At 40.5% G+C, this 24,985-nt stretch overlaps 1 protein-coding gene across 2 annotated transcripts; it reads right to left on the reverse strand.

Annotated features, from left to right (window-relative positions):
* Nucleotides 1-7,024: 7,024 nt before the first annotated feature.
* On the reverse strand, nt 7,025-19,965 carry LOC105924580. 2 transcript variants are annotated; one of them, XM_036129691.1, is made up of 3 exons: nt 19,601-19,965; nt 7,566-7,898; nt 7,025-7,482 (listed from the first exon to the last, which is right to left on the reverse strand). In XM_036129691.1, the coding sequence occupies exons 1-3, from the start codon at nt 19,740-19,742 to the stop codon at nt 7,424-7,426; spliced, it is 534 nt and encodes a 177-aa protein (XP_035985584.1). In that variant the 5' UTR covers nt 19,743-19,965; the 3' UTR covers nt 7,025-7,423. The 2 variants fall into 2 exon arrangements, with proteins under 2 accessions (XP_035985584.1, XP_035985583.1); XM_036129690.1 differs by having other exon boundaries at nt 7,025-7,485.
* Nucleotides 19,966-24,985: the final 5,020 nt, after the last annotated feature.

The raw sequence follows: 24,985 nt of genomic DNA on the forward strand, positions 1-24,985 counted from the left end.
GAAAATTTGACTCTTTTGAACATTTGGCTCTCCAGGTAAAGGGCCCGGTACGAACTATGTTTCTGAATGTGTACAGGCCTCCTAAGTCCACATCAAACTTTTTTAATGATTTTAGTGACCTGCTGTCTGTGATATGTGTTGATTATGACTGTTTAATTATTGTTGGAGACTTCAACTTTCACGTTGACAACCCTGAAGACAGAAGTGCAAAAGAACTGTGTGACACACTTAGAAACTTTGGTTTAAGTCAACACGTTAAACAGCCAACACACAAACAGGGACATATTTTAGACTTGATCATCACTAAAGGTCTAAAGATTTCACAGGTCAATGTAACTGATGTTGCCTTATCCGATCACTTTTCTGTTACCTTTGAAAGCATAATTACCAGCGACTCATTTAGCCAAAGGGACATCGTAAGAAAACGCACCTTTAAGGACAATGCCGCGGAAACTTTTATTCAAGCTTACTCTGATACTTCAACCTTGGGCTGCAACTCAGTAGATGAGCTAGTAGATAACTTTCAGTCTAAAGTCTCAGACATCATTAACTGCATTGCTCCAGTCAAAGTGAAGTTTTTTCCCGGGAAGAAAAAATCTCCTTGGAGAAATGCTCCATCAGTTAGAAGTGAAAAAAGGGAATGTCGAAAAGCTGAACGCAGGTGGAGAAAGAATAGACTCCTAGTTCACTACGACATCTATAAAGAGAGACTTTACAGATATAACTTACAACTGAAAAATGCAAGAGAATCTTTCTTCTCTGAGATCATCAAGAAAAACATTAATAATGCTCATGTCTTATTTTCCACAGTTGACAGGCTAACAAATCCTCCTGTGTCCGTGACTTCCGAACTCCACTCCACCAGGGCCTGCAACGAATTTGCTAACTTCTTTACTGAAAAAATCCTAAAAATTAGAGGATCACTTTGTACTACCATATCAACACCAGAACCAATGCTTTATTCAGCTGGAACTATTTCTGACAAAATGTCCCAATTCAGCCAAATAAACTACAAAAGCTTAGAGCAGATCATTCAGCAGTTAAGTTCCTCCTCCAGCTGCCTTGATGTTCTACCCACAGCTTTCTTTAAAAAAGTTTTACCTGTAATAGCGTCTGATTTGACTCAGATAATAAACGCGTCCCTTCTGTCAGGTGTTTTCCCCCAGTCCCTAAAAACAGCAATTATCAAACCACTGCTGAAAAAGAACAATTTAGACAAACTTCTACTCCAGAACTACAGGCCCATCTCAAACCTCCCCTTTATCAGTAAGATTATTGAAAAAGTTGTATTTCAACAATTAAACACCTTCTTAACAACGACCAGCCGCTTTGATGGTTTCCAGTCAGGTTTCCGTGCTCACCACAGTACAGAGACCGCCCTTATCAAGGTTTTTAATGACATCCATATAAATACAGACTGTGGAAGAACCACCGTGCTGGTACTATTGGACCTCAGTGCAGCATTTGATACTGTTGATCACTCCATTCTGTTAGAGCGCCTGGAGAACTGGGTCGGCCTCTCTGCTACAGCTCTCCACTGGTTTAAATCTTACTTAAAGGACAGGGACTTTTTTGTATCAGTAGGTAACTTTACATCGAAGATTACAAAAATCACATGTGGGGTTCCCCAAGGGTCCATCCTGGGTCCCCTCCTCTTCAATATCTACATGCTCCCTCTAGCCCAGGTAATAAAAAATAACAACATCAGCTACCATAACTATGCAGACGACACACAGCTCTACATCACCATGTCACCAGGTGACTATGAACCAATTCAAGCACTGAGTAAATGCCTAGAAGAAATCAATGCATGGATGTGTCAAAATTTTCTTCAGTTGAACAAAAACAAAACAGAAGTAATAATATTTGGACCAATAGAGGAGAGATCAAAAGTTAGCACACAGCTTCAGTCGCTTCAGCTAAAAACCACTGATCAGGCCCGAAATCTGGGAGTAGTGATGGACTCAGACCTGAACCTCCAAAAGCATCTAAAGACAATTACAAGGTCAGCTTTCTACCACCTGAAGAACATTTCTAGGATTAAAGGACTGATGTCTCAGCAGGATCTGGAAAAACTAATCCATGCGTTTATTTTTAGTAGAATGGATTACTGCAACGGTGTTTTTACAGGTCTGCCTAAAAAGTGGATCAGACAGCTGCAGCTGATCCAGAACGCTGCTGCCCGCGTTCTCACTAAGACTAAGAAAGTAGAGCACATAACCCCAGTTCTAAAGTCCTTACACTGGCTCCCTGTATCTCAGAGAATAGACTTTAAAATACTTCTGTTAGTCTATAAATCTCTAAATGGCTTAGCACCTAAATACATCACAGACTTGTTATCAGCGTATAAACCCTCCAGACCACTCAGGTCTTCTGGCTCCAGCCTACTCTGCATACCTAGAACCAGAACTAAACAAGGAGAAGCAGCATTTAGTTCCTATGCTCCACTTATCTGGAACAAACTTCCAGAAAACTGTAAAAGTGCAGAAAGCCTGAGTTCCTTTAAATCAAGATTAAAAACACATTTGTTTAGAATTGCCTTTGAATGTTCAAGTTAAAATGTTTTACTGTTTTCAAATGTTCTTTTTTGTTTCTACACTATCCCTACTTGCTTTTATTCTGTTTTATTTTCCAATATTTTAATCATGTAAAGCACTTTGCATTGTCTCTGTACTGAATTGTGCTATATAAATAAATTTGCCTTGCCTTGCCTTACTTCAAGGCTGGACTATTGTAATTCTTTACTATCAGGAAGTCCACAAAATGCAGTTCAAAGCCTTCAGCTGATCCAAAATGCTGCAGCAAGAGTTCTGATGAAAATCAACCAGAGGGATCATATTTCTCCAATTTTAGCTTCCCTTCATTGGCTTCCTGTTAAATCAAGAATAGAATTTAAAATTCTTCTTCTAACGTATAAAGCCCTTAATAATCAAGCTCCATCATATATCAGAGCTCTGATTACCCCGTATGTTCCTAACAGAGCACTTCGCTCTCAGACCGCAGGTCTGCTGGTGGTTCCTAGAGTCTCTAAAAGTAGAATGGGAGGCAGATCCTTTAGCTATCAGGCTCCTCTTCTGTGGAACCAACTCCCAGTTTTGGTCCGTGAGGCAGACACCCTGTCTACTTTTAAGACTAGGCTTAAAACTTTTCTTTTTGACAAAAATTATAACTAGTGACTCATGTTACTCTCAGCTACCTTTATAGTTTTACTGCTATAGGCTTAGGTTACTGGAGTATATCAGGATCTAATTTTCTCACTATATTGAGTTCTACTGTTCTTCAATTATGCATTATGTGTTGTCATTTCTGCTTTAACTTTCTGTTCTCTCTCTTTTCTCTTCATAGTAGGTACACCTGGTCTGGCGTTCTGTTAACTGTGACATCATCCAGAGAAGACGGCTCACCCGCTACTACCATCTAATGTAGAACAGATTACTAGATCAATGTGTGCTTCTGTGCTTTTTTGTTTCTCTTGTTGTGTCTCTGTTCTGTCTTCTGTAACCCCAGTCGGTCGAGGCAGATGACCGTTCATACTGAGCCCGGTTCTGCCGGAGGTTTTTTTTCCCCGTTAATGGGTGGTTTTTCTTCCCACTGTCGCTTCATGCTTGCTCAGTATGAGGGATTGCAGCAAAGCCATGTACAATGCAGATGACTCTTCCTGTGGCTCTACGGTTCCCCAGGAGTGAATGCTGCTTGTCGGGACTTTGATGCAATCAACTGGTTTCCTTATATAGGACATTTTTGACCAATCTGTATAATCTGACCCAATCTGTATAATATGATTGAACTTGACTTTGTAAAGTGCCTTGAGATGACATGTTTCATGATTTGGCGCTATATAAATAAAATTGAATTGAATTGAATTGAACTTTGGAAAAGCACATTAGGCAGTGTGTTGAAATTGATAAGGCAAGCACAGAAACATTTAAAGCATCCCTCAAAAGCACTTATGGGATTAACAGAAGAAGCAAACTAGTTGATGTTCCAGCATTTGATCTGATCAAACAAACACCACAGGATATAATGCATGTCATTTTTGAAGGTGTTGCACCAATGGAAATAAAGCTTGTATTAAAAAACCTGATTCTGTCAGGACAGATAGAATTAGATGAGATTAACTCAGCTATTCTAAATTTTCCTTACTCACCTCTAGACATACGAGATAAGCCATGTCCTATTAGTGTCAGTACTTTAGCTGCTAATGACAATAAATTAAAGCAGTCATGTGGACAAATGTTGATACTTTTAAAAATCCTACCTTTTCTTTTGAATGATATGGACAACGAGTATGTCAAATTTATTCTCAAGTTAATTGAGATTGTTCAAATTGTCCTTGCTCCTGTTATTTCTTTAGAAACTGTATTACGGATCAGACGCATGATTGAGCAACATCTGCATCATTTCAAAGAACTTTTTTCTGAAGCCAATGTATTACCCAAGCAACATTACATGTTACATCTACCAAGCCAAATCATATCTCTTGGTCCATTAATTAGAAGTATGTGTATGCGATTTGAAGCTAAGCACAGTTATTTTAAGCAGTGGGCTTCTAAGTTAAATTTCAAAAATGTCTGTAAATCGCTTGCAAACCATAATCAGTTCCTTGAATGTTGTGAAAATGAAATAGGCATTGAGCATCCAATTTTTGCTAGTGAAAGAGAATCGGGGCCTGTCTCAGCTGTCAAAAATATTGATTATGTTAAGAGAAAAGTTAAAGATTTTCTAGGCGTAGAGGTCATGCAATCTGTTGTCTCGGTGAAATGGTACATCCTCAATGGCAATAAGTACATTAGTGGGAAATCTATGATTATTGTAGATGTAGATGGTGCTTTCCCAGTGTTCGGACTGATAAAAGATATATTTGTGATTGATTCCTCTTATGTTGCTTTTGAGTATCAGCGTTATGAGACACTGAATTTGAGTCCAGAATTGCTGGCATATGAGGTGGCAGTTCCCAATGTTGCCCAGGCTACAGAATTTGTACATGAACTCATTGACTGTATTTCCTATTTTTCAGTTAGTTTCAAGGAAAATATGTTTGTGCCAATAAAATATAGTCTTTGTGATATTATTGCCCACAGAAGTAGACATTAAAATGGAGGAATGATAGGGATGCATTGATGTATTGGGTGATCAAGTTTGCCTGTTTCCTGTTTTGTGTTTCCTGGGCCTGTTAACAAACATTGGTCATTAAACAATTCCATGGACTGTATGGTGAGTTGTGGTGAAGGCTGTATAATTCATCCTGACATTGTCGGAACATACTTGAAGTCAGAGCAAATAAACTCTGTTTTTTCAGATGCTTTTTGTGTGACTCTTGAATCAAGCAACTTGAGTTTGTTACTGAATCTTAAAACAAGCTTTATTTTGATGAGAATTTGGGGGAGAAATGTAAAAGATCTTATTTTAACAGTTATTTACCTCATTTTAAGATTTCATGCCTATTTGAGACAAAAAAGATAAGGTTGTGCTTGATTTGAGATTATAGTGTAAAGTTGAACACTTAAAATAAGAAATTCACTCTTAAAACAAGATAAATTATCTAACACTTCTAAATCTAAGTTTTTTTATCTTGATAAGATTCAAATAATTTGCAGTGAGAGGCTCTCAGAGAAACCCTGAAACATCCAGATTTGCTCAACAGAAAGGAGAGAAATCTGTTTTCATGCAGAGGGCAGATAAAATGTAGACCAGAACATTTACAGGACACCAAGGAAAAATCTGACACAAAATAAACCTGAAATAAAAGGTGCTCTTTTGTGCTTAAGACAAAAAATTTTATAATAAAAATGTGACAATCCCAAAAACAAAAGCTTGTATAGTCGACACGCGGAGTTTACAAGACTCTTCCTTTTGCACTGGATGACGTTTTAGTTGGAACAAATATGTGCTACTGCTACCTTTTGTTGCAATGTGCATGTTTTGCAAATTACCGCTTGTTCTACCTCCTTCTTGTGAAATCCAAACCACTGCCTGAAACGCTGTCGCCATAGTTCTTGCTGTCTAGTCAACCTAAGTAAACGCACGGGTACATTGTTGTGTGTGCGCGCCTATTGCAAGCCGAAGGAGCCAAATATCGTCCGTACAATAACGCGCAGTTCCAACCCGTATTTTAGAGCGCGCGTTTTTTACTCACCGCGCATTCTGGCTGGAAACGTGCGGTGGCATTAATAACGTTTGGTGGCGTTTTTGCATATTATATTGTCAGGAGGTTGTCTTTTATGTGCTCAGCCACTAGATTTAAAGGTGTTTTACCCAATAAGAGCACTGCATCACCAGACACAACCAGGAGATCCCCGATCGTTGGGGAAAGGCAGAAAGAAGATGCACCTTCCTTTCTAATCCTGTCTAAATCCTGCTTAGTTCAATAATAAAGTCTGATATTACACAAAACTCATTCTGCTTGTTCTCCCTACTTATTCCCTTGGTGCAGAAGATAAGTGAAATCTTTAACAGAAATGTTATTATTAATTCTGAAAATATTATCATGTGAATATAAATACAAAGCATACAGAAAATGCAGCTTTATTAAGTGACCTGGTTTATTTTATTTAACTTTTAATTTCTTTTCAACATTTAGTTCTACTACTTGGCTTGTGCTTTGGTAGTTTCATGTTTAAAATGACAAAAGAAATATGAAAAAGCTTATGGTCGTCAAGTTGTAGTTACTCTCATATGACAGCAGATGGCAGTGAAAGCCATAATTTATGAGATTAAATGTTTGAAGTCAATTTTTGAGGCAAGGCAAATGTATGCGTATTAGATTATTCTTGTTTTTGCCATTCATTTTTAATAAAGATCCTGCATTTTCTTTCATTGTATAAGTCATTTTTAGATGCCTAATGAGAATGTGTCTCCATATTACAAAAATACAGTAGATGGTTAACATAATACAGCAAAACATTAGTCCAGTCGAGATTTATCTATGTTCACTCAGCAACTTGCTTTGCACGGTTGAGGTCCGACCGGTTTTAGAGCTTCACTAAATATAGCCACATAACTTTGTTGCATGAAAATGGTTAAATTAAAGTTTAACAATGAGTCAGATGGTCCAGAAAACAGCGAGGAGCTGCTGGAATCCCTTAAACATCCAGCTTTATTCAATAAAAAGGCCGAGAAATCCTGGGTTTTTACAGCGTCCCAAAGCAGTGCAGCAGATCAACATGACATCAGGACACACAGAACCTAAGATGGTTCTGGTCTCTGACTGGAAACATCCTCCTGACTGTTTTACTCTCAGTTTGGGTCAGATTCTGCTGTCAGAATCCTGATCAATACAGAGTCTGCAGTCTGGACCCAGAGGCAGCAGCTGATGAAGAGTCCACTGTTCTTCATCCATCAGAACCATCACTGAGAACCAAGGTCCGATTAGATCAAGAACAAATCATTGATTAACGAACAGATCAGACTGATTGATCAGCCATCAGAGGAGTCGGGTCAGTGGAGCTGGTTCTAGTGGTTGGTTTTGGTCCTGAACTCTCCCTGCTAAGGAGACAGAAATCCATTAGAACCCAAATCAGAACAAAAATAGAACCAGAGAGACTAGCATGAACAGAACCACAAACCTTTGACTGTGACATAAACTGTTTTCCTTCTCATTAATCTGCTGTCCGTTAAGACTCTACAGAAGTAGACTCCACTGTCTTCATTTGTGAGACGCATCAGAGTCAGACTGAGGTCTCCAGTTCTCAGCAGGTCTTCTTTCATCCTGGTTCTGTTTCTGTAGAGCTGATCCTGTTCTTTAGGATGATCAGAACCGTTCTCACCCTTCTTATACACATGAACCTTCCTGTCTTCTTTGTCCATCCACACCACTCTAGCTTCTTCTGGCAGCCCAGGTGATGTTGTGAACGGCAGCAGGACAGACTCCACCCCCTGCTCCACCTCCACCTGATGGACTGAGAGAACAACAGAGAGGAAGATGAGCTGTAGAGAACAACAGAGAGGAAGATGAGCTGTAGAGAACAACAGAGGAAGAGGAGCTGTAGAGAACAACAGAGGAAGAGGAGCTGTAGAGAACAACAGAGGAAGAGGAGCTGTAGAGAACAACAGAGATGAAGAGGAGCTGTAGAGAACAACAGAGGAAGATGAGCTGTAGAGAACAACAGAGGAAGATGAGCTGTAGAGAACAACAGAGGAAGATGAGCTGTAGAGAACAACAGAGGAAGAGGAGCTGTAGAGAACAACAGAGGAAGGGGAGCTGTAGAGAACAACAGAGGAAGAGGAGCTGTAGAGAACAACATAGGAAGAGGAGCTGTAGAGAACAACAGAGAGGAAGAGGAGCTGTAGAGAACAACAGAGAGGAAGATGAGTTTTAGAGAACAACAGAGGAAGAGGAGCTGTAGAGAACATCCTACAGGGTTACCTCTAGGATTTTTTAAAAACAAAAAGTGATGAAAAACTGTGATATAATGTGTTTATAACTACTAATGACTTTTATGAAATGATTTATAATTAGTGAATTTTAATATATTGCCTAATTCCACACTACAACGAGGCAAATAAGTGATAGAAGCTGGGTGTTAATGAAATTCAGGAAATAATTTTAGTGCAACAGTTTCAAAGACAAAACAGACTACTTTAAAAACTATATTTATCTAATAGGTATAATGGCCTCAAAAAGCTCCACATCTTTCACGTTTATGAGTGTATTTATTTCCCCCTTTGTAATCCAGGACAGGACCACCAGCATGATTCATTTTGCTGAGGGTCTCCTCTGTGTTGTCTCTGCTCTGACTGGCAGCAGCAGCTGTGGTGAGAAAACGCTGAAGAAGTATTAACGACCTCACAGCAGCTCTTCATCGGGGCTTTCATGTAAAGTTCCCATTAAATGAAAATGTCGCTATTCGCTTTTTGAAAGAAAGTCGCTACAGGGTGTTTGAAAAGTCTCTGAATATAGCAACAAACACGCTGAATTGACAACACTGGACTGTCCCCTCTAGTTTTCCTTCCCTGCTGAGAGCAGCAGCACAGTAGCCATAGACATCATATACGTAGACGCGACATAGGGCGCAGGTTCGCACGTCAACGTCACCGCCATATTGTATGTGGCAGAAAAAAGTCGAGTTCTGTTATTGTGAACGTGAATCAGAAAAGATGCCTCACTCCTGTGCTGCAATAAATACACACACACACGCATATATATATATATATATATATATATATATATATATATATATATATATATATATATATATATATATATATATATATATATGTATGTGTGTGTGTGTGTTTATATGTTATGAATATAAGGATAAATTTGTTAAATCTAAACATTGTGGTCTTCATTATTTCATAAACCCGTGTCACATGTGAACCTTTAGGAACAGACTTTTTGGGTGAGTATTAAAGAGGTAAAATTAATAATATGAGGAAAAAAAAGTCCTAAAGTAAAAATAAACTAACAAACACAAAAGTGATAATGTTATGATAAAAACATCATATTATGAGAATTAAGGGGGAACATTTCCAGAATAATCGCAGTTTGCAGAATTATTTCACTCCTGGAGTAATAGGGCCAGGTTAGATTATTTTAATTATTTTTATTCTTTAGGAGAATAAATTCAGGAGAATGAAGCTAAAGGGATACGAAAATAAACTTGTAATATTACAAAAAAGAAATACTACGAATACAAAGTTTATTCAGAGATTAAAGTCCCTCTGATGCTGTTTAAGTGACTGAGTAACTGCAGATTTGCCACATTTAAGATGGCGGACGCTCTGACGCATCGCAGCATAGGCAGAACCCGCCCAATGACGCGTCTACTCTTATATTATGTCTATGACAGTAGCCACTAGCAGCTTTGGAGTCAGACAGGAAGAAGAAGCAGGCGGTGTTGGTTTTTCAAAATAAAGTACATTTTAACGTTTCATGATATTAACATTCATTTCAGACTCTGATTAAGGTTAGTATATGTCAGTCACCCATTACTACTCCTGTCAGCCAGCTTCTGCACCCTTCATCTCCGTCCATAAAGACTCTGGTTCCTCTCATCAAACCCTTCATTCTGTTCAATAAACTCACTTCTAAGAACTAGCTCTGTGTGTGCGTGCTGTGTCTGGGTTCATCCAAAGACAAATCATGACAGTATAGGTGTGCAAATATATGCTATACATAGTATAGAATCAATCGATAGCTCATATGGTTGACATTGTTTATATATATATATATATATATATATATATATATAACTTCCTTCTGAAGGTGTGGTGGCTTTTATTTTGCCGTGGCGGTGTGCCACCATTAATTACATCTAACAGAAACCCTGTAATAGAGCACGGTCCTGTTCTGATCACTGTCACTGAGATACTATGTTAAACTTAAACACACCTTGGATAAGTTGAGATCCAGCTGCACTATCATGCATATTATGTCATGTTATTGTGTGATTAGTCTAGTGTTTTTCTGCTGTTTAGCCTGAATATTTCATCTTTTTTACCTCGGTATTATTAACTGTGGAATATTTGCTTTGTTCTTTTTTTCTTTTGCCCTTCCTGATTAAGCTCATTCTCTGCTGCTTTAGATCTAACTTCAGATTAGCTTGTTTTTTTCACTACAGTAAGCTGTATGTAACTCTGTCTGAGTTTTTAATGACTGTCATGCCCAAATTTCCTTATTGAGAGAAAATAAAATCATTTATTTCTTATCTTGTATTTAGTAGACTGTGAAAATACATACAGATAATCTAAAGCTTTTAACTTGGTTGTAGTAAAATACAAGGTAGTATTATCTGCATAACGTTGTGACTTGCACACAGGAAAAAGTCATTATAGGACTCAGTCAGTGATTGTGGGTCTAATTTTACTTCTGATGGACGCCTGGATGCCTTTAGCTGCTAATGTGGTTCAGAATAACCAGAGAAATGTCAAAGAAGAGAGGAAACAGAAAGGTAACAACAACAAGATACAAAACAGAATCTATAAACTAAACACTTAATGGTGAGAACTGAAGATCCATGCAAAATAAAGAATAACTACAAACAAGCCTAATACCTGGGCTCATTACACAGACATGCAGTGAATCCCTGTGCCATGCTGGGAAAATGGCATGCCAGCCACGCCCCCATCTGCTCTTCTTTCTCCTCCCATGCCCCCTCCATCCTAGCCTCGTGAGACCATCCTGATCTCGCGAGCTTTCAAGGTTTCACTCGCAGATCAGTCTGGATACTCTCCGTTGAAGAAAATTTGGAGCCGTTCACCAAACGAACGTCCAATCAGCGTTTGCTTTGAGGCGGGTTGAGGTGTGACGCAACGGGAAGCGCGTCAGTTCAGTCTTAACAGCATGGCGGCTTCAGCCGATGAAACTAGCGTTAGCGTGGCTATCGAGCAAGTTTTATCGGAATTACAGAGTATTTCTTTGCTGAGCTAACGAGCCTTTACCTGCAGCAGCAAGAGTAGCTTGGCTTGTGGTTGTGTTTTCGTCGTCGCTCGTAACAGAGCGACGACGAATCTGATTGGTTCATTTGGCCCGTCTATCACCAACATAGGCCAATCAGCTAACCAGTATTTTCGCCCCTTCCCAAAATTACTTCAACGGAAGGTTTCCAGATGGATATGCGGAGCAAATCTATCTGGCGGAGTCAGGTAACCTCCATCCAGTCCAGTTCCTCCCTCTGTCTCTGTCTCCTTCCTCTCCTCTCACAAAATATTTAATGCTGTAGTACTTTTTAGAAATCCTCCTCCACTTCCTGTCGGTTCTTTATGTTGCACGCCTTTTGCCTTGTAAATCAAAACCAGTAGCTGGGAATGAGGTTATACCAAGTAAAATGTGTTCCAACTAATGCAGTCGAAGAAGTCAGGATTCCAAAATAAAAACAACAACAAAAAAAAAAACAAACTAAAGGTTAGGATTCCAATATGGGAACTTAAAGGAAAGCTGTTTTGTTCGTAGCACCCCATATAGATTTCTTTTAAAGCGGTACTTTCCATGTGCAAACAGCACTTTTAATGTGTTCGATTTGGAGTTGCAGCCGGTACATTGATTTTAAATGCAGTCTTACATCAGTGTGTTGTAAAATAAACCTGCTTTATCACAGCTTATTGTTGTTGTGAGGGGCAGCCATATTGGATCCAACAATCAGCTTTTAAAGTACTCTGCGATTTTCGGAGGAATAGCTGCCATTACAGTCGATTAAGCCGGGATTTCCAAGTTCTGACTACAACTGGACTGCAGGATTATCCCTCCTTATACCAAACCAGGGGTCCGTTCTATATGTCGCTAACTCAGTTAGCTGGATTTGATTGTTGACGATTTGGCATGATTTTGGATCGCTTGGTTCTTCGAAACTCATCCTGGACTTGTTGTCATAGCAACATGCGCACAAGCTTCCTTGTCGAGCCGTATATTGTATTAGAAAAAACTATGGATGGATTATCTAGACACGGAGCAATACAATTTTACTGTGTAAACTGTGGATGACTTGGAAAAGGAAGAACTTCATTTTTAATAGATAAAGAATTTTTAGTTAAAATTTACGGTTTGCACGTGTCCTTTACTTCCAGTGTCTAAGGAATGACACCGATATTGGATCTCTTGACATAACAAGTGGCTTTTTAAAATACAGTATAATAATTAAAGGCTACCATTTTGTAGAATATTTTGTACTTCACTTTTTTCCCCATGTTCTAGTGCAGGGGTCAGCAACCCAAAATGTTTAAAGAGCCATATTGGACCAAAAAAAAACAAAAACAGATTTGTCTGGAGCCGCAAAAAAATTAAAAGTCTGATATAAGCCTTATAATAAAGGCAACATGGGCTGTGTCTATATTAGCTATGTTAGCCTACTATAAAATAGCTAAGTAGGCTACAAATACATAATGAGCAATCATGTTTAATTTTTATTTTCCCTGCAGCACATCTTAGAGAGAATAAAGCACCACTTGGATATACTGCTCTATGATAAGGCTTTTAATGTAACTTCCATAACAATATTAACGTATTATATTTCATTCCGTTGATGAATAATGAAGAAATTAGTTTATGTAATTTTTATTTTGAAGATTCGAAAACACAACAATGAAACATGCACAATAGGCTTCCTACAACTTCAGACCTCCCCATGGAAATAAAGTGCAGTTATCTTTATTGCTCATTAACACAACAACCCCCTTTATTTAGGCAACAGAGTGTAATAAAACAGCAGCCCTTTAAAAAGGTAACGTATATCGAATAAAACAATAGAGTTTTAGCTTAATATCTGTGCATTATTCTCTTCTCTTTGGTTTTGTGCAAATTAGGGCGTGGGTCAGAATCTGTACGGTGACTTTTCGTATGAACTGTCAGGGGGCAACTTTTTTCCACTTGGATCAGTTGCTACACATAGCAGTGATCTCACAAAGCCAATGTTCCCATCTTTTCACTTTCATGTTAGTAAGTTATAGCCAATATAAAATATAAACCGTTGCGCTCCAGTCCAAGAGGTTACATGATTTGAGTTTTGCTGCTCAGCCAATCAGATCGCTGTATTGTCAGCTGTGCAAGTTCAACAGTTCATCATGGCTGCGCCCGTAAGGTGCTGTATCTGTTTCCAGACGAAAAATAGCCCGGTCCATCTATCCATCCATCCATTTTCAAACACGTCTATCCCTTGTGGGGTCCTGAGGGGTGCCGGTGCCTATCTCCAGCTGTCAATGGGCGAGAGGCGGGGTACACCCTGGACAGGTCGCCAGCAATGTCCCCCTAGTTTTTTATGTGTCTGAGCAAACACACAAACTCCCCGAGCGTTAACTTGACCTCTGTGAGCAACATCACACGAGCACACTGAGGCTACATTACGCCTGTCCAAAACCTGAGGTTATATCAAGGCACATTGTTTATTAATATTAAAGAATCAAGTTACAGCATAATTTATTTTAGGTTATTTAGTTTAGATAAAATTGATTTAGCCCAATTACATGAAAATTCTTGGATTATTTTAAAGAGCTGTATAGCTTGTTTTTATTTTAGAGTAGGGGTCCTACTAAGGAAGAACTGAGAGATGTGCCCATCTTTCAAAGTTCCACTCTTGTTTCCATTAAATTATTTACATTTCCTGCAGTGAGATTAAGCTCAAGCATGTGGTGTTGTGCAGCCTCTCTTCTTTCAGTCTGCTCCAGGGAAGCTGTGGCTACTAACATAGCTCACCACCGTCAGGGTGTGAATGGGTGAATGATTGACCAATGTAAAGCACTTTGGGGCCCTCTGATGATTTATTTCAATATTCTCAGCTGCACATCGCTTTTCTAACACAACAAAGGAACACTTTCAGTTCTGAACAATTTCTTTGTCCTGCTCCTTTTTTATATACCAACGACGGCTTTTTAATAACATAGGAAATGCAAAAAATCTTTCACAGGCTGCTGTATGTCGTACTTTCAGGATTGTTACTGCTGCACTCAGCTATAGTTTAAAGTTGTTCCATAGTCAGAGACCCACAAGAATAATAAGAGAACTTTACAGAATGAAAGCAATAATTTATTCTCTGTCAAAATTTGGCACTTCCATTTCTACTGTTCTATTCATATATTTTAGTTTCCATTCACCTATTTTCCCCCCAACACTGTTAGGGCTACTGCACATTTCTTCACTTAAATAACACAACCTTTACTTCAGCTGGAAATATACATACAGCCTATATGAACAATATACAGTGAGTTTGGCACAAATTAAACACAAGATAATTAATATCAACTAATTTTTACAAGGATGGGTGACCAATGCTTACAAAAAGATGAACATATCAGTTATTTCAATAACTCACACCATCCCAATATTAATTGCATATGTTTAATATAGACAATTAATGATTAAGTTGAGTATCTTTAAACATAGGAAAACTTAGAACTTAACCTTACCTGATTAAACTTCTTCAGGGTTGGCTGCCATGTCCTTTCAATGCTTTTTGTAATCAATGTGCCATCCACACTTCCCCCGTTTGTGTTGAATAAAGTGGGAGAAAACAGCTTTAATTCTCCATCAAATAACTCTCATATCAAACCAACTCGCTTTTTCAGCAGCAACAGGATGATTTCTTATGGTTAAATATTGTCCATATGCCTTCATCAAAATGTTCTAATTCCACTCATGGGAAATGCGCACTTTCAGGCTTATTTCCTGTCATTGCCATGGTGAGGCACGTTATCTGCGTTCCATTGATAAGGGCTTCTTTCATGCTCGTGCTCGCGTTGAAGTCATGGTTGGTTGGACACTGAGTTTAGTTACCTGGCTGATATCACCTGTTCTGAAACCGAAAACCCGAGTATGACAGAGGGAGCAAGAACTACTCAGAACTACTCTAATCAGCCTAGATGGGTAATTTTTCTTTAACGGAGTCTAGAACAAAGACGCACACCGTAACCTGCCCACCAATAAAGAGTCTGCCCCACCCATCAATCAGTGGTGCGCTCCAATCAGCACCTGCCGCTCACAGAGCAGCCGCAGAACACCATCTCACCAGAGTTGCAAAATAGTATAAAATTACTTTTTTTATTATAATTTTGTGTACAGTTCAGCTTGGATTTTATTTTCTGCGCAGCATAAATTTGCTGTGCGCGCTGAAGCCAGATGCCGTGCGCGATGGCGCATGCGCGCAGCTTAGAGGGAACTCTGGTCGCCGGTCCATCACAGGGCAGAAATGTTTTGCCCAATTTACTATGATATTGCCAATGAAAGCAAATGATTCGGTTCAAGAACTGTCCAACAACTCTGTTCTCCTCAGTTATCTTTCTCTTTTTCCCTTTGGGATCCATGGCTCATCATGCACCAACCGGTTTGTTTACAACTGCGACCTGCCTGGCGCTACACCGAGCTGCAAGAAACGTGTGCCGCTATTTATGACGCAAATCTCCATTGACAGATATTTTGAAATGTAATATGTATTCTACACATAATTGGAAAACTTTGAAAATTTTTGTCTCTGGGTTTCCCTGCTACAGAAATCACACTAAAATGGAAAATATATTTTCCCTCTCATCTTTTTCCATTTTCATACATTTTTACAAAAAGCTCCAGGGAGCCACAAGGGGGGTGCTAAAGAGCCGCATGCGGCTCTAGAGCTGCGGGTTGCCGACCCCCGTTCTAGTGGGTCCTGTGGAGGCTCTGACATGAAAGAACAGAGTAAATATGAAATTAATAAAAAGCAAAAATACATACTGTAGAAAGTCATAGAAACATCTACCATGGACAGTATTTAGGCATTAATTTGTCTACTGCTTTTTGCCAGCCCTCTCTCCTGGCTTTAGCAGACTTTGAGGTATTCCCTGTCGTTTTAATTAATGACTGAAATTCGGCATAACCTTCGATTAAAAGCTCGTGTTCTGCTGGGAGAAAAACTGTGGGCGTTCTTTGGCCATGCTGAACAGCCAATAGCAGCGCTGCTGATCAATGTTTCTACTATCGATACATTTCCCCTTTTAAACAAACGCATGAACGCGCAGTTATCTCAGATAACTCAATCCAGCCATACTAATCATAAACAACAGGTGTGTTCGAAGAACCCAATTAGATGATACTCAGCTATATTTATCCATAAATCCTGATGAATCCAATCAATTACTTCGACTGCAGTCATGTCTTGATGACATCAAAAGCTGGATGACTTTAAATTTCCTGCATCTAAATTCTGACAAGACCGAAGTTTTAATCTTTGGGCCAGAGTCCTCAAAAAATAAACTTCTTAACCAATCACTTAATCTGGGTGGCATTAACCTGGCCTCTGGTAATAAAGTAAAAAATCTTGGTGTTATTTTTGACCAAGACATGTCATTTAAATCCCATATTAAACAGGTTTCCAGAGTTTCCTTTTTTCACCTCCGGAATATCGCCAAAATTAGAAACATTCTGTCCAGGAGTGATGCTGAAAAACTAGTCCATGCATTTGTTACTTCAATTCAATTCAATTCAATTCAATTTTATTTATATAGCGCCAAATCATGAAACATGTCATCTCAAGGCACTTTACAAAGTCAAGTTCAATCATATTATACAGATTGGGTCAGATTATACAGATTGGTCAAAAATGTCCTATATAAGGAAACCAGTTGATTGCATCAAAGTCCCGACAAGCAGCAGTCACTCCTGGGGAACCGTAGAGCCACAGGGAGAGTCGTCTGCATTGTCCATGGCTTTGCTGCAATCCCTCATACTGAGCAAGCATGAAGCGACAGTGGGAAGAAAAACCACCCATTAACGGGAAGGAAAAACCTCCGGCAGAACCGGGCTCAGTATGAACGGTCATCTGCCTCGACCGACTGGGGTTACAGAAGACAGAGTAGAGACACAACAAGAGAGACAAAAAAGCACAGAAGCACACATTGATCCAGTAATCTGTTCTACATTAGATGGTAGTAGCGGGTGAGCCGTCTTCTCTGGATGATGTCACAGTTAACAGAACGCCAGACCAGGTGTACCTACTATGAAGAAAAAGAGAGAGAGCAAAAAGTTAAAAGCTGAAATGACGACAGTCATTTCAATGTAATACAATGCAAAACTGGAGAACAGTAGACTGAAGAACAGCAGAAATCAGTAGAGTGAGAAAATTAGACCCTGATGTCCTCCAGCAGCCTAGGCCTATCACAGCACAACTATAGAGATAGCTCAGGGTATGAGCCACTCTAACTATAAGCTTTGTCAAAAAGGAAAGCCTTGAAGTTTTAACTTCAAGGCTGGACTATTGTAATTCTTTACTATCAGGAAGTCCACAAAATGCAGTTCGAAGTCTTCAGCTGATTCAAAATGCCGCGGCAAGAGTTCTGATGAAAATCTACAAGAGGGATCATATTTCTCCAATTTTAGCTTCCCTTCATTGGCTTCCTGTTAAATCAAGAATAGAATTTAAAATTCTTCTTCTAACGTATAAAGCCCTTAATAATCAAGCTCCATCATATATCAGAGCTCTGATTACCCCGTATGTCTACTTTTAAGACTAGGCTTAAAACTTTTCTTTTTGACAAAAATTATAACTAGTGGCTCATGTTACTCTCAGCTACCTTTATAATTTTACTGCTATAGGCTTAGGCTACTGGAGTATATCAGGATCTAATTTTCTCACTATATTGAGTTCTACTGTTCTTCAATTATGCATTATGTGTTGTCATTTCTGCTTTAACTTTCTGTTCTCTCTCTTTTCTCTTCATAGTAGGTACACCTGGTCTGGCGTTCTGTTAACTGTGACATCATCCAGGGAAGACGGCTCACCCGCTACTACCATCTAATGTAGAACAGATTACTAGATCAATGTGTGCTTCTGTGCTTTTTTGTTTCTCTTGTTGTGTTTCTGCTCTGTCTTCTGTAACCCCAGTCGGTCGAGGCAGATGACCGTTCATACTGAGCCCGGTTCTGCCGGAGGTTTTTCCTTCCCGTTAATGGGTGGTTTTTCTTCCCACTGTCGCTTCATGCTTGCTCAGTATGAGGGATTGCAGCAAAGCCATGTACAATGCAGATGACTCTTCCTGTGGCTCTACGGTTCCCCAGGAGTGAATGCTGCTTGTCGGGACTTTGATGCAATCAATTGGTTTCCTTATATAGGACATTTTTGACCAATCTGTATAATCTGACCCAATCTGTATAATATGATTGAACTTGACTTTGTAAAGTGCCTTGAGATGACATGTTTCATGATTTGGCGCTATATAAATAAAATTGAATTGAATTGAATTGAATTGAATTGAATTAGCCGGATCAGGATTAGCCGGATGAAATCATCTTGGATGTGTCATTTGATCTTGGATGTTTTAAGCAACGTACGAAGAACGGACCCCTGGTCCTAAACATAGTGGCATGCTTGTAAATAAACCAGAATATGAACCACCTCTAAAAAACAGCCTATAGGCTGTAAAGGACTTAAAAATAATTTCCTGAGGATAAAAATATTTTACTATCCTGGACTGACTGGAGTCACTGAGAGGAGGGAAGGGGGAGGAGGGGGAAGGGGGGGGGGGGGGGTGCATGTCTGATGGTTGTGTGAGTCTAGTTATGTTTTTAAGTTATTATCATTATTACCTCCAACAACTGAAGGAAGGTTTCAGTCAACAGAGCTGAAGAAGCTCTGCTCAGCTATGACCAGTGAACGGTCACACTGTGATGTATCTGATCAGTCAGCAGGAACATTTTCTCCTCTCTTCTGCTCCAGGTCAGCTGTGGCTGCTAACAAACCACCATCAGGGTGTGACTGTGACTGACTGCAGTGGAAAGAGCTTTGGGGTCATTGGACTAGTTAGAGGACTGTACAAGTACAAGACATTTACCACTTATTAAACTCTAACACTTTAAATTAAAGTCCTTTACGATGTTTTGCAGAACTGCTGCAGACAAAGCAACCTTTCTTCTTTGTTTTTAAATAATAATATTTTCTCTTAAGAAAAATTTAATAGCAGAAATTCTCTATTTATTAAAACAGTTTAGTACGTCCTGAGTGTCAGTAGTGATGATGTGAAGGTTGTGATCTTCCTCTTTATCTGACAGCAGCTCCCAAACCGTCAGCATTTAACACAATTTACTCGTTTAAATGAGGAGGACCAAATCTGTGTTTCACTTCTTTCCACTGGGGACACAATCTTTGAAAATCAGGTGCAACAGTTAAAGACAAAGACAGTAGATGTTTAGACAGGCAGAGAGACAAACCTTTGACTGTCAGATGAATGTTTTTAGCTCTCAGCAGTTCTCCACTCTTCTTGACTCTACATCTGTACTCTCCACTGTCTTCCTCTGTGGGATTCATCAGAGTCAGACTGACGTTTCCAGATCTCAGCGCACCTTCTTCCATCTTGGTTCTGTTTCTGTAGAGCTGGTCTTGTTCTTCATCCTGATCAGAACCATTCTCAAACAAATGGACCCTGGAACTGTCTTTGTCCCACCAGAACACTCCAGCATCTCCTGGCAGCCCAGATGTTCTGAACGGCAGCAGGACAGACTCCGCCCCCTCCTCCACCTCCACCTGATGGACTGAGAGAACAACAGAGAGGAAGATGAGCTGTAGAAAACAGAGGAAGAGGAGCTGTAGAGAACAACACAGAGGAAGAGGAGCTGTAGAGAACAACACAGAGGAAGGTGAGCTGTAGAGAACAACAGAGGAAGATGAGCTGTAGAGAACAACAGAGAGGAAGATGAGCTGTAGAGAACAACAGAGAGGAAGAGGAGCTGTAGAAAACAACAGAGAGGAAGATGAGCTGTAGAGAACAACAGAGAGGAAGAGGAGCTGTAGAGAACAACAGAGAGGAAGAGGAGCTGTAGAGAACAACAGAGGAAGAGGAGCTGTAGAGAACAACATAGAGGAAGAGGAGCTGTAGAGTAGGGCTGGACGATAATTCAATAACAATATATATCGATCGATAGACATGTGGCGCAATAGGAAAAAAAAAGGGTCAATAAAAGTTCGATATAGAGACAGTTTTCCTTCCTTCCTTTCAGCGTATCATATTAGTTGATGCTGCAGTCACTACTTCCTCTCAACCAATCGTAATCGTGGACCCAGGCACGTCGTCACAAAGCGCCGCCCTCTCAAACCACAACACAGAGCACGGGAATATGTCGCAGCAAGGAGAGGCGGAGGAAGCTGTCCCAAAACGGGGTTTTACTAGACAGAGAGGAAGACAGAGACAACAGAGAGGAAGAGGAGCTGTAGAGAACAACAGAGAGGAAGAGGAGCTGGAGAGAACAACAGAGGAAGAGGAGCTGTAGAGAACCACAGAGGAAGAGGAGCTGTAGAGAACAACAGAGAGGAAGAGGAGCTGTAGAGAACAACAGAGGAAGAGGAGCTGTAGAGAACAACAGAGGAAGAGGAGCTGTAGAGAACCACAGAGGAAGAGGAACTGTAGAGGCAGCAGTGTCACTACCCGATCCGTACTGGTAACACGATCCGTACCATCAGCTCATTTGCTAAAGCGCAAAAATAATAACTTCCGGGTCGCCATAAAAATAATGTATATACTATGTACTATGTAATGTAATACTTATTTCTATACTTAAATCATTAAAAAATGTTAAACTATATCGTAAATAAAATATTGAAGACTTTTCTGAAAGAAAAGAAACGTTTTACTTTCTCTCCATTGTATTGCTTGACGTCATCAACGGATATGCTCCAGCATCCTCCAGTCCGGGAAGTTATCATTGCGTAACGTTTATCTGTATTGTCTGAATGCACTCAGTTTTATTGCTTGTTCAAACAGGACTGGAAAAAAATATTTAATCCTTAATTATACGGTGAATTTCGTTATACAAATAATCTTGTTCTAAACATAAACAAACATTTATTTTATTAGAAAGTTAAAATTATCGATTGAGAAATTAGCGCCCTCTGGTGTACACATCATAAACTAGAGAAGACCTCGTGATTATAGAAGCCGCATGTTTTTTTTTTTTTTTTTTTACAAAAACTAACAGGGAATAGGACAAAGAACACACACAAAGCAAAGGCATAGCTTATTAAAATACATTTATCAGGCACAAAATACATACATATGCAATTCAAATAAATGATAAAAGAAACTTCAAAAAAATTCAAAATCAAATACGTTTCTGTACTATATGTGTTTATAGCTAGGGGTTTATGTACTTCAAGAAATGGTTTATATATTTTTATTTCCCTAACCACAACTGGGAAACATATTTGCTATTAAAAAACAAAAAACAATGTATTTTTTATGTATTTCTGTTGTTTATTTTTTAGAATATGCAATATTGCCGCAAATACAAAGATATACAAAAAGAAACCCCTGCCTCGAAAAAATACAAAAGAATAAAAAAGTAAGAAAAACGAAATATTTCCCACCGGAAGTTATTCTGTTCGCGCACGCGCAAATGAGCTGATGGTACGGATCGTGCTACCGGTACGGATCGGGTAGTGACAAGCAGCAGCAGGTCTTCATCACTGAAGGATTGTGGGTAAAGCTGAAGGCCAGCAGCAGGTCTTCATCACTGAAGGATTGTGGGTAAAGCTGAAGGCCAGCAGCAGGTGAGAGCAGAAGGTAACAGAAAGGTGCTGCAGAAGATCAGAGTCTTGATGGCTGGCGGAAACAGGAAGTCTCCTGTTTGCGGTAAGGCGTATTGTGTCACTTCCTGTTGTTGCTGTGTGAACGACGGAGCTTTGCTCCAGGCTCTCTCGCTTTTTATCTTTAAACCTCTTTGCTGTAACATCTGTTTCCAAACATAAGCACTTTTAAAACATTGTCTGTGGCTGCTCATCACGTTTGGGAACTCCTCGTGTTTCACACGGTTTGTTCTTTGGCGTGATAATAGGGCGCTAGCCTAGCTTTAGCCTAGCGTTAGCCAAGCGTTAGCCTCATAATGGCTTCTCCGTCTCTGACTAAGTCTCCTATCTGCTGCTCTCTGTGTCAGATGTTCAGTTATTCCTCTGCCTCCTTTAGTGATAATGGTACATGTAATAAATGTAGTGTTTTTGTAGCTTTGGAGGCGAGGGTGTCAGAATTGGAGACCCGGCTCCGTGCTGTTGAAAAACCAGCTGATAGCCGCTCTTTTGCTAGCGCGGAGCCGCATAGAGTAACTTCACGTAGCGAACCTAAAGCAGTAGCACCCGAGCAGCCTGGTAACCAGGCTGGCTGGGTGACAGTTCGTAGGAAGCATAGCTCTAGATTACAGACCCCAGATCACCACCAACCCATCTGCGTTTCTAATAAATTTTCCCCTCTGAGCGACAATCTCGCCGAGGAGCCGACCTTAATTATTGGCAGCTCCATAATAAGAAATGTGGCACTAAAGAAACCAGGGACCATAGTTAAATGCCTACCAGGGGCCAGAACAGGCGACATAGAATCCTACCTAAAACTACTGGCTAAGGATAAGCGTAAATACCGCAAAATTGTTATTCACGCTGGCGGTAATGACACCCGGTCACACCGATCAGAAGTCACCAAAGTTGGTGTTGCTTCGGTTTGTGAGTTTGCTAAAACTATGTCGGACTCTGTAATTTTCTCTGGTCCCCTGCCTGATCTGACCAACGATGACATGTTTAGCCGCATGTCATCATTCAACCGCTGCTTGTCTAGGTGGTGTCCAGAAAACGACGTGGGCTATATTGATAACTGGCGAACTTTCTGGGGAAAACCTGGTCTGATCAGGAGAGATGGCATTCATCCCACTTTGGAGGGTGCAGCTCTTTTTTCTAGGAATCTGGCCGGATTTATTAGTTCTCCTAAATGCTGACAACCCAGGGTCCAGACCAGGAAGCAGAGCCGTAGTTTAACACACCTCTCTGGAGCTTCTGTACTGTTACCCACCCATTACCCTATTGAGACGGTGTCTTTCCCACAGCCAAAACTGAACAGATCAAAAACTGATCTAAAAGAAACAAATCATAAAAATCTAATACAAATCCATACGGATCACTTTGAACCAAAAAATAAAAGAATTAAATGTGGTCTATTAAATATAAGGTCTCTCCCTCCAAAGACTTTGTTAGTTAATGAATTGATTTCTGATAATCAGATTGATTTGTTTTGTCTCACAGAAACCTGGCTACAAGAGGACTACGTTAGTATAAATGAGTCAACCCCCTCCAGTTATTCAAATTTCCACATTCCCAGATCTGTGGGAAGAGGAGGAGGAGTGGCAACTATCTTTCAGTCTGATTTATTAATTAGTCCCAGGCCAACTAATAATTACAGTTCTTTTGAACATTTAACCCTCAGTTTCCCTCATCCAAACTGCAAAGCAATAAAACCTCTTCTGTTTGTTGTTTTGTATCGTCCACCAGGCCCTTACACTCAGTTTTTGGATGAGTTGTCAGATTTCTTATCTGATTTGGTGTTAAATACTGATAAGGTTATTATAGTGGGTGATTTTAACATCCATGTTGACACTGAATGTGATAACCTTAGTGTAGCCTTTAAAACTATCCTAGATTCAATTGGTTTTGCTCAAAATGTGCATGAACCGACGCACTCTCGGCTCCATACTTTAGACCTTGTTCTGACATATGGCATTGATTGTGAAGAATTAACAGTATTCTCTCACAACCCTGTCCTGTCTGATCATTTTTTAATAACCGTCCGTCCGTCTTCTTCCGCTTATCTGGGGTCGGGTCGCGGGGGTAGCAGCTTCAGTAGGGAGGCCCAGACGTCCCTCTCCCCGGCCACTTGGGCCAGCTCCACAGGAGGAATCCCAAGGCGTTCCCAGGCCAGCCGGGAGACATAGTCCCTCCAGCGTGTCCTGGGTCTTCCTCTGGGCCTCCTCCCGGTGGGACGTACCCAGAACACCTCACCAGGGAGGCGTCCAGGAGGCATCCTGACCAGATGCCCGAGCCACCTCAACTGGCTCCTCTCGACGTGGAGGAGCAGCGGCTCTACTCTGAGTCCTCCCCGGATGACTGAGCTCCTCACCCTATCTCTAAGGGAGAGCCCAGACACACTACGGAGAAAACTCATTTCAGCCGCTTGTATCCGGGATCTCGTTCTTTCGGTCACGACCCAAAGCTCGTGACCATAGATGAGGGTAGGAACGTAGATCGACCGGTAAATCGAGAGCTTCGCCTTTGGGCTCAGCTCTCTCTTCACCACAACGGATCGGTACAGCGCCCGCTTCACAGCAGACGCTGCACCAATCTGCCTGTCGATCTCCCGCTCCATCCTCCCCTCATTCGTGAACAAGACCCCAAGATACTTGAACTCCTCCACTAGGGGCAGCACATCCTCCCCAACCGGAGAAGGCACTCTACCCTTTTCCGGTTCAAGACCATGGTCTCGGATTTGGAGGCACTGATTTTCATCCCGGCCGCTTCGCACTCGGCTGCGAACCGCTCCAGTGAGAGCTGTAGATCACGCCCTGATGAAGCCAATAGGACCACGTCATCCGCGAATAGCAGAGACGCAATCCTAAGGCCACCAAAACGGATCCCCTCAACACCTTGGCTGCGCCTAGAAATTCTGTCCATAAAACTTATGAACAGAATCGGTGACAAAGGGCAACCTTGGCGGAGTCCAACTCTCACCGGAAACGAGTCCGACTTACAGCCAGCAATGCGGACCAGACTCTGACACCGGTCGTACAGAG

The sequence above is a fragment of the Fundulus heteroclitus genome, unplaced genomic scaffold, assembly GCF_011125445.2.
Source record: "Fundulus heteroclitus isolate FHET01 unplaced genomic scaffold, MU-UCD_Fhet_4.1 scaffold_202, whole genome shotgun sequence".
Classification (NCBI taxonomy): domain Eukaryota; kingdom Metazoa; phylum Chordata; class Actinopteri; order Cyprinodontiformes; family Fundulidae; genus Fundulus; species Fundulus heteroclitus.

Excerpts from the sequence above, each read along its gene's own strand:
- LOC105924580 (XM_036129690.1), bottom strand. The coding sequence starts at position 19,742 with ATGGAAGAAGGTGCGCTGAGATCTGGAAACGTCAGTCTGACTCTGATG. Across the intron at positions 7,899-19,600 it reads CATTCATCTGACAGTCAAAG|TCCATCAGGTGGAGGTGGAG; the intron begins GTTTGTCTCTCT and ends TTGTTCTCTCAG. Across the intron at positions 7,486-7,565 it reads AGTTTATGTCACAGTCAAAG|CAGGGAGAGTTCAGGACCAA; the intron begins GTTTGTGGTTCT and ends CTGTCTCCTTAG.